General features: G+C 35.4%; 1 protein-coding gene across 1 annotated transcript; it reads left to right on the top strand.

Moving 5' to 3' along the window:
* The first annotated feature begins 14574 nt into the window (after positions 1–14574).
* Positions 14575–14961, top strand: LOC131858804 (uncharacterized). The gene has a single exon (XM_059212254.1). The coding sequence runs from the start codon at positions 14575–14577 to the stop codon at positions 14959–14961; it is 387 nt and encodes a 128-aa protein (XP_059068237.1).
* The last annotated feature ends 616 nt before the right edge of the window (positions 14962–15577 follow it).

The following is a 15577-nucleotide window of genomic DNA, read 5'->3' as shown; positions in this document are numbered from 1 at the left end:
CAAATATTACACCAAAACTCTACTACTTTTAACTTATCCAATGGCTCCATCATTTCCAAGTTACTAAACTATATCCATCATTTCTTCAAGGCTCTTTTTAAATTAATGATATCCTATCATCTATAAATCTTATCAAACATTAATGAAAAATCGATCCCTATCAGAATTTTGTAATATCTACTCTGACAGAGAAGACTTGCTATCATTACTCGGATATGGATCATTAATTTCTGTCACCCGTTGATAGGATCCATTTTAAAATTTAAAACGATCATCATTCTATCTATTTAACTTAACCAAATTAGCTTCTTCTATCTAGAACTCTTCAATCTTCACTTAATTCCTTTGTGTTTAATAATGCCTCCCACAATTACCATCTAACCGCATTTTTGGCAAGCCTGTTTGCCATGTCATTTCCTTCCCTATAAATGTGGCTTATTTTGAAATCATCAAAGTTTTGGATTATTTCTTGGATTAAGCCATCTAGCCATAAACTGGTTTAGAAAACTATTTTTTTGAATAACATTTATCACTATCAAGGAGTCACCTTCAAGATGAATCTTCCTACCTCCTATTCTTAAGCCTGTCTGTAATCCAAGCAAAGTTTCTCTGATTTTCACTATATTATTGGTAGTTTCCCCTAAGGATATTGATTCCTCTAAAATAGTGTTTCCTTCTTCATCACAACTAAGGATATTGATTCCTCTGAAATAGTGTTTCCTTCTTCATCATAAGCAATACACCCCATACTACCATGACCAGGATTTCCTTTAGCTACTCTACCAAAGTTCCCTTTGGTCCATCCTGTTGGTGGGGGATTCTATTTGATTTTATTTTTGGAATTCAACAAATATTTATTCTTACTTTTTCCTAGATCTTTTGGGATAATTAAGCCTTTAAATTTCCTAGTCATTTCATCATTCCATTGACTGAAATGAGTTATCCTTTGACATTTGGCATTTTGTTGCTACATTGACTAACTCCACAATTTGATCCTCTATTTTTTGAATAAGGATTTCATCAGACATGTCTTTGTCTTGAAATATTTTGTGGTTTCTTTCCTTCTATAATTCCCAAACTATTAAGGAAGGTCTTACTTTCCACGAACTATCAAACATTCCTTTTTCTTATTCTTTCTCAAATTTTGAGCCATTCCAATAGTTGTTGTAGCATAGGGAAATGAAAGTTAAACTTATTTAAATAATGATTCTAGCATTTCTTTGCATAGGGGCATCCCAACAAAATATTATCTATTGTTTCATTCTCCATTTTACATAATACACTTCTCCCAACCCCTTGGATGCCCATTTTTTCTATTTGATCCTATGTGAGTACTTTTCCTTGAATTGCCTGGCATGCAAGCATTAAGAAGACAGGTTTTATTTCATAATAATTTACATGGCCACTCTTCATTGACTATAGTTGCTTCTTTGGTTTTGTATTGTACTTTACTTTATAGGAACCTATCTTAGATCCACACCATCTAATCCCATCCATTTCATTGTATGGTACAACATTTCTTTCTTTTAGGAGCTCTTTCAAGAAATTATTTTGATGTCTTGGAGCCTCTATATCTTCCATTGATCTCCATTTCCATTTACTTATACCATCTTGAAGGACTATAGATTCCACTTTGATTCCCTTCGTATTAGGAAAATTGTCCAAAGATTTATAATTGTTCCATGAGTTAGTCTAGAAGGAAGCATTTCATCCATCTCCAATTTCCCATGTTACATGTTTAGAGATCATATCCTTGATTTCCAATATATAATTCCAAACTGTCGATCCCCTTGGAGGATCCATTGTAGTCAATATTCTAATGCGGTTATCACTATCTAAATATTTCCTTCTTAACAATCTAACCCATTTATGATCTCCCTTACTATATAATTGCCATGCCAATTTTGCCCCCATTGCTAGATTCATTATTGCTAATTGCCTTATTCATGTACCTCTTGCTTCCTTTGGAATGCATGTTTTATCCCAAGCAATTAGTGGGACTATTTTGATCATTGGTTCCATTCCAGAAGAGTATTCTCATGGTTTTGTTCAATTCCTCTTCTACTGCCTTCAAGATTTTTAAACATGACATAGAATAGATAGGCATTGCTAATAAAAAGTAATTTAACCATCAATAACTTCCCAGTTGATGAAAGTCATTTCCCTTTCCATGATCCCATTTTATCTACATACTTATTAATTAGATTTTACCAATAGAATTTTTTATTAATTCCATTACAAAGTGGAGTTTGTAGAAACATACCAGGAAGATTAGCCACTTTAAGATTTAGGATTCTTGCCAAAACCTTTTGAAGGCTAGGTTGAGGTTTTAGGAAAAAAAACTCAAATTTATTCCAATTGATTTGTTGCCCTGAAGCACTACACAATACCTGCTAAGGAGGCTTTTTATTTTCTTGGTTTCACCCCTATATGATTGCCCAAATAGGATTGTGTCGTCTACAAATTGTTGGTGTGTCACAAGATCTATACCAACCAATGATTCTTGTGATTATACTAACTAATGATTCTTGTGATTATATATCTCATATCAACTATACGACTAATGATGATCCTGCACCTTTCACACATTTGTAATCACATTATGGTCATAGTTTTAATATTATTTCAAAAATTATTTATTTTAACAATGCTTATGATTATAAGGAACAAGGCATAAATATCCCTATAGAGCCTAATCCACATTACTCTACTATGGTTCTTGGATGCCAGGCTCATTCTTTCAAAGCTAAATACCCTAATTTCATAGATATAAACATTCTTGTTGGTGTAAATAATTATTCATCATGGATATTATTACACTTTACTTAAGTTAATTTAGGATAATGTATCTCATCGTAGTCTGGATATGAGACACTTAGGGAAGTGTGCACATAGGGATATAGCTTGTAGGAAAAATTCTACTTTTTGTGGTCTTATCTTGCTGATACACTCCACATTCAATGGGTCATCCACCTCTTGTGGAATATTATATTATTTCTCCTAACTACCCCTACTTTTTCTTACCTACCCTTGTTTCTCATTGAGCCACATGTCATGATTGTGTACTCACATATCCATATGGCCTTGCCTATATAAGCAGGCCCATATTCATTGTATTGGTTAATCTAGTTGATCATTTGTATATTGATGAGAATATAGTTTGTTCTTGTCATACTTTTGTCTCTCTTTATGCTTTTCATTCTGCCCTTGATCTTGGCAAAATCTCATATGGTATCAGAGCTATTGGGGCTTCATTGATTGGTTTTGGGAGACATCTTGGAAGGCTTCTATTTTTGGATCTAAGATACTACACATTTTGGAGGCATCCTAGATCATTTTCGACCTCACCATTGCGTCCAGCAGGTCATTTCCATAAAAATCGAGTATAAACTTGACCTAGTTTGGCGAAAGTTGAATTTTGGGTGTGGAGGAATTTTTTGCCCAATTCGGATGGTACGGCATGGAGTTTTTCGTTTTTATTTTTTCATTTCAGTCTAATTTTTTTTTTTTTGAAAAATAAATATAAAAATTTAAAAAAATTAAAAATTAAAAATTTCAAAATTTTGGGGGGGTCCCATGACCCACCCCCCTCCGTACCTCGTACCTACAAATGCTATAGGTTGCAGGTTGTCAGCACCGTACTCTGCGTAGTCGGTGCAAGCTTCAATCACTTCTCTACCACCGACAGCTCTCTGACTGCCACCAACAGCAGCCTCGACTGCCATCGGCTGCAGCCCCGGCCACTCTGGCCCCTCAGCTTCCCGCCGACCCCTCCAGCCCCTTTGGCTCCCACCGACAGCTCTCTCGTCAGCCACCTCCCGCCACTGGCAACACCTCCCACCAACCACGTCACCCGATTACGTCAGCTTCCGCGTCAATTGCCACATCAACTGCCATGCGGACCCTGCTCCCTGTCATATGTACCTTTTGCCACGTCAGTAGCATACAGTCAGTCGCCACGTTAGCAGCACACAGTCAGCCGCCATGTCAACCTGGTCTAGGGGTGCAACGGCCATTTTGACAGTCAGACGACCATCAAATTTAACACAATGTTTTGTTGACGTTAGCCTGTGTCAGCATCTTTTTGAAAATTTTCAGACTCCTCTCCGTTGAGCAGTTTGGTTTTTTGGGTCAACTTTGGAGGCTCATAACTTGCTCAATTTTGCTCCTTTTTGGGCGCATTTTGTTTTTAGTTGGGCTAATTTTCCATTCTCTCTGTAGTGGTATGGTTATTTTCTGATTTTGGTGCATAGGGTTTTCATAATTTTTGGATTCTCTCAGTTGTACTTGTCCAATCCTCGATTTTGCAACTTCAAAGGCTTCATTTGAGCTCATACGACCTCCTTTTCAGGTGTCATTTTTTTTAAAGTGCATATGTGTTCATCTACTTTCATAATATATGATCAGTTTTTCAGAGATTTTGAGTGGATATTGTACTTTTAGATATTGATCCTTTTTGGCCTACTTGGTACTTGTAATTTACTTGGATCTTAGTTTAGATCTCTTGCATTATCAGTTTGAGTATCCTTTGGCCTTATTGAGGTAGTTGTAAAGTTGAAATCAAAAGTCCACTTTTCCATTTTTTGCAAGTGGCCCATTGTACACGCACTAAGTATAAAGTGTCAAATCATCATGTTGGGGGGGGGGGGGGGTGTTCTTTGATTAAGTGAATTTTGGGGAGTGTCATGTGTGATTGTGCCTCTCTTTCCTTGTGCTCTTTCATTTTTTGTTGCAATGAGTCCTCATAAATTTCCACCTTTAACTCCACATAATTATGCATCTTGGAAAATTAAAGTATGGAGCAAATTAATGGAAAAAAGTCTCACGCATTACATAGATGGAACAATAGAAGAACCACCTAATCCTAAGGTTGATCCTATTTCTCAGTTAGAATGGCTCACTAAGAATCTCAAGGCTCTTGGAACTCTGTGTAATTATGTATCAGATGACCTTATTTTTCACATTGAGAAGTGTTCTACAATCAAAGAGGCTTGGGAAATGTTTCAGAAATTGTATTGTCAAGTTGATGAAATCAGAGGTTACAAGATTGACAATGAGCTCACCAACTTGGATCCCAAGAGTTTTGATACAATCCCACATTATGTCACCAAAGAAAATGAGCTAAGAGAAAAGCTTAAGGATTGTGGAATTGACAAAAAGGATGCTCAGTTGATATTCAACTTGTTGGACAAGCTTGCACCAGAATATGCAACATTTATTTCTAGCTTCCAAACTCATCGTTTGACAGTGGGGAGTTCCTACACTATGCCTTCATTTGACTCTTTGACAGAAATGTTGATATTGGAACAATCTAAGTTGTTGAACAGGGGGCTTCTCAAGTCTTCACAGTCCAAGGCTTTGGTGGTTAATCAAGGGAGTCAAGGGAGTCAAGGCAAAGACTCCAACAAGAAGAAGAAGCAATCTAAGTCAAAGCCACACCAAGAAAAAGGACAATCATCCTCTTCATCACAAGGCAATTTTTCATCCTCTTCCTAAGAAGGATAAACCAACTTGTGCTTATTGCAAGAAGTATGGTCATGATGAGCATCGATGCCACACCAAGCAAGTTAATGAGTTGAAAAATCTTCTTAAGAAAAACAACATCAACTTGCCATCCCCCTACACAAAGAAGGATTCCTCTCCTTCCTCTTCTTCATAGTCAAAGGGAAAAGGGCAAGCATTTGTGGCTACAACAGGTTCTTCACAGCAGTGGATACTTGACTCAGGTGCCTCTTATCACATGGGTTCTATAAAGGAGCATTTTTCTTCATTGGAGCCATCAAAGGTACCTCACATTTACATAGGTGATGATACACAAGTTAAGGTGAAGGGAAAGGTCTGGTTGACATGGATGATGGAACATTTTTGAATGTTCTCTATGTTCCTAACTTGTCTACCAATCTTCTCTTTATCTACCAAATCACTCACTATGGGAATGGGAAAAAGGTTGAGTTTACACCTGATTCAGGTGTGGTAAAGGAACTTGATAATGATGCTTTGGTAGCCGTGGGAAAATTCAATGAAAACACAAGACTTTACTTATTATCCCACTTTGTGCCAAGTTCTCCTTCTAGGGCCTTTGCTTACTCATTCAAATTCAGAAAGTAAGCTATGGCATGAGCGGTTTGGTCACCTCAACTACCGCTATCTTCAACAGTTCAACACCAAAGACATGGTCACATGTCTACCTCAAATCAGTTTTTTAGAGGGTGTATGTTCAGGATGTTCCATGGGCAAGCAACCCGAAGAGAATTTTGATAAAGGGAAATCTTGGAGAGCTTTGGAAGTTCTTCAACTTGTTCACAATGATGTAGCAGGTCCATTTCCATCACCTTCATTTAGTAAGGCCCGCTATGTCCTCACCTTCATTGATGACTACTCCCGATTCACTTGGGTCTACTTTCTTATTCATAAGAGTGAAATGTTTGACAGATTTCAAGACTTCAAGACTCGTGTGGAGAAGCAATTCGGGAAAGTGGTCTAGATTCTTCACACAAATAATGGAAGGGAATATGTGAACAAAAGACTTGAGGATTTTTGTACACTTGAGGGGATATATCTTCAGCATTTTGTTGCTTACACTCCACAGTAGAACAAAGTTGTAGAGCACAAGAATAGGACTCTCAAATAAATGGCTAGTTGTATGATACAAGCACGTTCTCTTGATCCCGCCTTTTGGGCAGAGGCTATTAGTTGTGCCACACACATCCAAAATCATCTTCCTCACAAAGCTTTGACTGGTATTACTCCTTTTAAGGCTTGTGCTGGTAGGAAACTGATTGTGAGACATTTCAGAGTCTTTGGGTATCCAACATGGGCTCGCATTACTCCACAGAAATGCAAGGCATTGGAACCTCAGAGTAGGCCTTGTCTTTTTGTCGGATATCTTGAGGGTGTTAAGGCATATCGATTGATGGGTCATGAGACACATGAGGTGTTCATTTTAATGAAAGCTCTCTTATCTTACCCTCTATACCACCTCCACCTTCCTCCTTTGTGGATAGTGATGCCAGTGATTCAGATGATGAGACTCCTTCAACTCTGACTCGTAGGGTTACACCTCCATAGGGTCCACTATTAGGGTTTCAAGCAGATCCGAAGCAAATATGAACTAACAATTATACATAGATTTAAATACAAAAGATAAAGAAATAAAACAGGACACAGATAACATAGAGATTTAATGTGGTTCACCCAGAATGGGTTACGTCCACCATACACAGTCATCCAATCTTTCTTATTATCCAGCAAAAATAGTACATCAACCTTACAATGCCTTAAGCATCCCAGCCGCTTATAACATGTGTTTTTAGGGCAACAAACAAAGTCGGCCTTTTTAGGGTTTTATTACAATGTCAGTTTTCAACAACAAACAAAGTCGGCGAGGATACGTGCTGAGTGTACAGTACTTTGCTGATCTATCACCACATTTTAACACTCTCCCACTTGGAGACTGATTAGACTCCACACCGAACATCCACTTGTAGTTGAGGAGTCTCTTTCTCCACCTCCACCTAGACCTTATTGGGATCGATAGACACTTGAGTCAGTGGGTTCTCTTGTTGGGGATCCTTCAGATACATGGAGGACTCGATCACAACATTAGGACCTTCCACATGCTTTCATTGCTATCGCTTCCAATCCACAAACATTTTAGGAAGCATCAGGGGTTCTTGAGTGGGACCACGTTATGGAGGAAGATTATAGTTCCTTGATTAGGAACAACACATGGGAGTTAGTCCCTCTCCCTAAGGGGACAAAGATGGTTCGATGTAAGTTGATCTATCGACCAAGTTTGCTATGGATGGTAGTATGGATAAGTATAAGGCTCGCCTTGTTGCGAAAGATTTCTCTTAGGTTTCAGGTGTTGACTATACTAAGACCTTTGCACCCCTAGCCAAGATAAACTCCATTCGCTTGACAGTTTCTATTGCTGCAACTCATGGTTAGGTTATACATCAGATGGATGTGAAGAGCGCTTTTCTTCGTGGTGATCTTGATGAGGAGATTTATATGGAGCAGCCATAGGGTTTCATCCAGGATTCTTCCTTGGTTTGCAGACTAAGGAAATCTCTCTATAGCCTTAAGAAGGCCCGTAGGGCTTGGTACGCCAAGATGGATTCCTTTCTTCTCTCAGTACAATTCACTAGGTGTCATTCTGATCCGCATGTCTACATTTTGCGACAGGATGACTCTCACTTGATACTTGTGCTCTATGTTGATGATTTGATCATTATAGGGAGCACCACATCCATCATTAGCAGGGTCAAATCTACTTTGACAGATTTTCTATGACTGACTTGGGTCTTTTGCACTACTTTCTCGAGATAGAGATTTCAAAGTCACCTTTCGGGATTACACTATCGCAACCCAAGTATGCTCTTGATCTACTTGCATGCTCTGATATGGATGATTGTAAGCCTACACCAACTCCCTCTCTTTCAGGAGTCAAGCTTGAGGCTCAGTTCTCTTCTCCAGTAGTTGATGCCACATTGTATCGTTAGCTTGTGGGTAGTCTCATCTACTTGACTCACACACGCCCTAATATTTCATTTGTAGTTGGCATGGTTTCCCGCTACATGCTGGAACCACATGAGATTCATTGGAAATCTACCAACTGCATCCTTCATTACATCCAGGGTACACATCACCATGGGATTCACTATGCAGCAGGCACAAGACTTCGCTTGGTTGGTTATACAGGCTTCGATTGGGCTCGCAATCTTGATGATCATAAGTCTACTTCAGGTTACAGCTTCCACCTTGGTTCGGGCCCTATTTGTTGGCAAAGCAAGAAGAAGAAATCTATTTCTCTCTCTTCGACTGAGGTTGAGTATCGAGGGGTTGTTAACGCAGTGACTTAGACCATTTGGCTTCACTAGATTCTCACAGAGTTTGGGTTCACCACTCCACAACTGACAATTCTACATTGTGACGATCAAAGTTCTATTGCCATCTCGAAGAACCCGGTCCAGCATCAGTGGACCAAACACATCAAGATCCATATGCACTACATTCGAGAGCTGATTCAGGAGCAGGTCAGTGATTTGCAGTATTGTCCTGTAGTGGAGTAGGTTGCAAACATATTCACCAAAACTTTCACTGAGAATAAGTTCTCGCAGTTGTGAGCTCTCTTGGGGGTGCGGGATATCTCATTACAGAGGGTCAGCTGACTTCTCCTTCCTCTCTTATGTGGGGGACTTTTTCCTCTTTAAGGTTTTGTCCTTCTTCTTTAAGAGTTTTTTGTACATTCATCTCTCTTCTAGGGGGGAGTTTTTTCCCACTAGGTTTTCTCCCTTTTTCTATTTGTGAGAGATTGCATTGCATATGTTTGCTTGCATTTTCATATTGTACATGGGTACCTATCATGGCCTAGTAGCTGGGATCCATCTTGCATTGTTGACTTGAGTCTTCATTCCTCTAAGTTGCACTTAAGCGAGGGTGTTGGTGTAAATAATTATTCATCATGGAAATTATTACCCTTTACTTTAAGTTAACTTAGGATAATTCATCTCATCATAGTTTGGATATGAGACACTTCGGAAAGTGTGCACATAGGGATATAGCTTCTAGGAGAAATTCCACCTTTTGTGGTCTTATCTTGTTGTTACACTCCACATTCAGTGGGTCATCCACCTCTTGTGCAATATTATATTATTTCTCCTACCTACCCCTACTTTTTCTTACCTACCCTTGTTTCTCATTGAGCCACATGTCATGATTGTGTGCTCACATATCCATATGGCCTTTCCTATATAAGGAGGCCCATATTCATTGTATTGGTTAATCCAGTTGATCATTTGTATATTGACTAGAATATAATTTGTTCTTGTCATACTTTTGTCTCTCTTTATGTTTTAATTGTGCCCTTGATCTTGGCAAAATCTCACAATTCTTTGTGTCTTCTCTTCCTTTATTAAACCTTAAACTCATTATGGCTAACATAGATTTTCCTACATTCCCTTAAATACATTTCTATGGATGAGCCTTTTGCAACTTTTCTTGGGTTATATGCTCATATGCCTTCCCATCATCATGATCATCATACATTTATTATTTAAGCTTGTATTCATTGAGAAGTTATTTGTGATGTCTAATGATTTAACATCACTTTCAAATGCCTATCAAGACAATAGTGTTCTTTTTGTAGGTGATGTTATCAATTTCCCCATGGATCCAGAAAACAATATTGAAAATGTTATTAAAAGTAGACAAATTCTTTCTCTTGAAGATCATTCTTCCCAATTTGAAATTTTGCATAACTTTCTAGATATATTTTTCTAGATGTATGAGAATATGCCTAACATTGATCTTATAGTTATGGTTCATAACATAGTGCTTTATCTAGAAGCCCAGCCTATTAAATGAAAAGTCCAAACGAAAACATCCCAAGGTAGCTTTAGTTGTTAAGGTGGAGATAGAGAAGATTTGAAAACATGGCTTAATGTGTCTCATAAATTATTAACCTTAGAGCATTATTACCATTTTTATCACTAAACTTGGTGGTCATATTCAAATATGCATTAACTTTTATGATTTAAAAAAAAATCCTCTCATAAAGATAGTTTTTTCTAAGTATTGGATATGGTTATGGAGTAGAAAAAACATCATATTTGCTTTCTTTCATGGATGGTTTTTCTATCTATAATCAGATCATTGTTAATCATCTTGATCAATGTAAAATTACTTTCATAACTCCATGGAATACATTCAACTATGTGATCATACTGTTTGGTTTAAATAATTTTTGCACAACTTACCAATGCTCTATGAGCTATCTTCCATGATTTCATTCATAACATTTTACAAGATTATGTATATGACATCTTGGGCAAGTGTTATTTTTTGAGATAACATTCATAATATTCATCTCATGTTTGAGAATCTCTGATATACTTTATGTGATTGAATGTGTGACTAGAGCGATTGGTTGTACTCGAATAAAGAGACTATAATAAGTAATGTATTATCCTTTAGTGGCGAGGAAAACCAAAAATTGACAACTATTATCGAAAATTCTAATACAAGAGCATTCTTATTTTGTTGGATGTGAAGGTGGTATATAAAATAGTGGGGTTTTATAATAATCTAAAATAGGAAATACTAGGTATTCTATATGTTAGCAATAATAGATGCCATGCAACTGAAAATGTGTGGGTTTTAATTTTATAAAAGATAAATAGGATACTTATTTATCAATAGAATGTGTGGATCGAAGATTATGGGCTAAAAGATCATATTGTGTTGGATTTTAATATTTTTAATATGGTGTGAAAGGAGATTGGTTATAACTTTCTCATAGTATTCTTTAGGAAGATGATATAATATTTAATAGAGTAGATCTAATTTGGTAATTGAGTGTATATGTAGTTTGGTAATTGAGTGTTCATGCAATTGAATTTTGATGTTAATATTATTGAATGTTTTTAAGTACTATTTTATTGTTGGAGACATAAGAGTCTTTGTGCACTCAACAATTATTGTAAGTAGTTTTGGCATTGTGCTCTTATTTTGAATAAAATTAAACTTTGAGGTGAAAGGGATATTTTGAAATTTTACTCAATATGGATTGTTATCTAATAATTTAGGAGATTTGGAATTCAATAATTTATGAAGATGAACTTTACAAATTTGGGAGTTTGGTTGGGTGGAAACATGAAAATTATACATTTACAAATATAACAAGATATCTTGCTAAAAATAAACATGAAAGAGGTAAAAATAATTAAAATGATTATTCCAAATTGTGCTCATGTGTTCAAGTATAATGTTTCAATACAAATCCAATTAAGGAATCCTATCTTAATGGTAAAGATGATTCATGTATAAATTTTAAGATAATATCTTATTTGTAGATTAAAGAGTTATAACAAAATAGTGTAGTGATTTGGAAGTTGGACTCTTTAGTGGGATGCTACTATACATATATATACACTTATTTATGTATGTATGTATGTATGTATGTATGTATGTATGTATGCATGCACATGTATATATATATATATATATATATGTATATATATATATGTATACATATATATATATATATATATATATATATATACATATATATATATATATATATATATATATATATATATATATATATTTATATAAATCTATACACATATATACATATACATATACATATGTATATCTATATATTTATGTGTGTATGTATGTATGTATGTATACACACACATATATTTATAGTAATTTTCATGGTCTCATCTATGTTATGCTATCATGTAGACTTTCTACTAATTTAGTTTGATGGCTAGTCAATATATTTCAACATATTTTGTGACTCATTTGTAACATTATCCCCTACAATCAAATATAAGTTTAAAATAACCTTGTAGAGCTAGACTCATGGAACATAAATGAGAAAAAAGTTATGATTATTCTACCTAGATTCAACTATAGAACTAGAAAATATATGCAAATGAAGGAATGCTTTAGAATATGCATTAATAGATTTTTCTACAAATATACATAAGGGGATAATTTTTTCTATAAATATGATTGATGCAACAACATATTTAGGATAAAGCAATCTTGCACTACTAAAACAATATTCTACTTTAACTTCTTCTTCTTTTTTCAAGTTTTTAGGGATTTTTGAGTCATAAGATTGTCATCATTAAAGATGATTCCCACTAAAAAGGATTTTTCTTTTCAATCACCATTGTCACATGTATTTAAAATCGTAGATTAATATTATTTAAATTGACACAAATTATTTCTATAGCATTACATGATATCAAAGATCACGATAGTTGATTATATGTTGATGTAATGTGAATTCTCAAAACTAGTTATTGGTCAACTTAGGTGCCTTCTTTAAAACTTCTAAATGATGAACTATTTGATAATTGAGACTAAGATTAAGGCTTTATGCTAACATTTGAAAACATTTCCAAAGTTATTTTTACCAAGGATTTTCAGTACTAGAACCACATTGAGTTTTACTACATAAGTCGCACCATAAATGAAATTTGCTATGCAAGCCTTCTTGATTAGTAGGATGTAAAATATCACAAAGACTTTGGATTTTTTAGTAAATATTTATCATTGGACCAAACTAGAATACTTCAATTTGATCATTACAAAATCTAAATAAAAATTGCACAATACATTCTTATAAATAAGACAACAAGTTCCATAGAAAAGGAGAGAAATTTAAGCAAATAGATTAGAGGTGTAAGTTCCATTGATCTCTCAGTTTTTGTAATGGGAATATATAATGTGATTATTTTAAATTGTGGTGATAATTATTAATCCTTAACTTGTTATGATTAATTAGGTACAAGAAAGTAGACTCTATGTTCAGTTATTGGTAATAACTTGTTATGTTAAAGCATTGATAATAATAAGATAGGCAAAACTTCTTCAAACTTTGTTTATGTTACATGCTTTTGATAGTATTTATATATTTAAATTTTAGATTACATAAATAGACTAAAGAGAAAAAAGTGATGAATATAAAATAATGAACATGTTGACAACCTTCAAAGCTAAAGATATTAGTATAGATGATAGACTAGTTTAGGAGACTAGTTTAGGAACTACACAATAAGGATGTCTCTCATTCAAAAGATAAAATCAATGTAAAAGATAAATTTGCTAAGTTATTATCAATAGTAGAGTGTAAATCAAGGCATGATCTTCTTCAATGATAAAATGGTTTGGATCCTAAATAATTGTTGGCTAAGGTCAATGATTGATAAACTTATTTTGAGTTTTAATATATTTAAGACCCTACAAGATTCAAGTATGAAATCACTTAAAGGGGCATGCGATCTTATGGTGGGACTATGTACAAAAAGAGGTGGTTGAAAAGAGTAATATCAAGATCAGCAAGTGGGATTAGATGGTATTAGAACTAAAGGGTGAATTCTTAAACTAGAAAATTATAATCTAGATATTTTCTTAGTATTTTGGGAAGAGGAATTTCTATGAATGATTACACTAAAGATTTTTATAGACTTAATGTCTTGTTAAATCATTTAGAGAAGATTTGGAAAAAGAGGTGTGACAATATTTTAATGAGTTACAAAGTGAAATTTAAGATGAGATCAATTTATTCTCAACTCATTTATTGGAGGTGTCCATAAACTTATTCTAAGTGAAAAGATGAAGTTATCTAAGAAGTATTAGAGAGAAAAATGTAAGGATGTTAGAAAAAGGAATAGAAAAAGTGGAAGAAGAAAAAGAAGAAAATTTATAGAATGAGATTGCAACATTTAGTAGTAGACACATGACTCTACTTTTAGGAATTTAATATTCCATGGAAGGGGATTTAGGAGTTTAGCATTTCATCGCAGGGGAATGTAATGGTAGGGTGAGTCATGGAAGGATTTTTATTTGTATTTATTATAGATATAAAGAAGTAAGCTATAGTAATTTTGAATGTGTAGACATAGAGAAATTAAAAGAGGTTGTGAAGAGAGTACACATTGTGCAAGAAGGTGATGAAGATCAATAATGATATATAGAAAGTAACATGTAAAATGATCTGAAATCAGATGTTTCAGATTTTCGAAGATTTATTTGATGGACAAATAATTGCTCATGGAAGGCGGCAATAATGGCGAATTCACTAGTGCTTTTGGGAAAAAGGTCCGATTTAGATCACCGTACATAAAAATTAAGGCTTTTTCCCCAATTCCATACCTTTTGAAAGCCTTAGATTTTTATGTGAGAAGCGTGTCTCAGTGCGCAGGGAGGGCCAATTACAAAGGCCTGGCAGGAGGGGGTTTCGGTGTTCCCGCCATTGTCCTGCCAAAGAGCTTCACCGTGACTTCCACCCTCACAAATGATGATGAATTTTCTGATCTCGTTAGGGCGGCTTCACAGAGGAGTATTTCATCTCCTGCAGCGCAAGGGAAGGAAATTCCGATAAGATTTAGAACTAATGATGCACCTTCTGTTGGAAGGATCGACGAGGATAGCCCCTGATATTTTCCTGGCTCTTTCAGAAAGAACGGTGTGCAGGCAGATCTTCGCTACCTTCGCACTCGAAGCTATCATCCTGCCCGAACTTCTGGTACTGGAGAAGAAATTGTTGAGTGAAAATGTTGTGTGACTTCTACTCTAGAACATGAAAAATTTGGGTAGATAAAATCTCTTGGTAGAAAAAGATCTATTTTTCTTTGTCAGAATAAATGTTTTAGTTGAAGGAAATCACTTCTTTCTTTTTCAATCTCCTAAACAACTTTGAAGGTTCTCAGCTACTAGAGCAAGGAAAGATGTTGGATGTGATCCCCAAGATCATAACAGACAAGCAGAACCAAAATTTAAATGAGAGTCTAAAGATGGATGAAGTTTTTCAAGCCCTCAATCAACTCCCTCTGGGTAAAGCTCCTGGTCCGGATGGCTTTCCAGTGGATTTTTACAAGAAGTGTTGGCATATCTTAGGCCAGGATCTTGTGGCAGCTCTGGAATGCTCAAGGAGATCAGGAAGGCTTCTTAAGGAAGTTAACAACACATTCATCGTCCTCATCCCTAAGAAGGAGAATGCAGTAAAGCTGGGTGATTTCAGACCCATCTCACTTTGCGACACAGTTTATAAAAT

Source organism: Cryptomeria japonica, chromosome 10 (genome assembly GCF_030272615.1).
Source record: "Cryptomeria japonica chromosome 10, Sugi_1.0, whole genome shotgun sequence".
Lineage (NCBI taxonomy): Eukaryota > Viridiplantae > Streptophyta > Pinopsida > Cupressales > Cupressaceae > Cryptomeria > Cryptomeria japonica.
The sequence above is the reverse complement of the archived record's forward strand: the minus strand, read 5'-3'. Positions and strand labels throughout refer to the sequence as shown.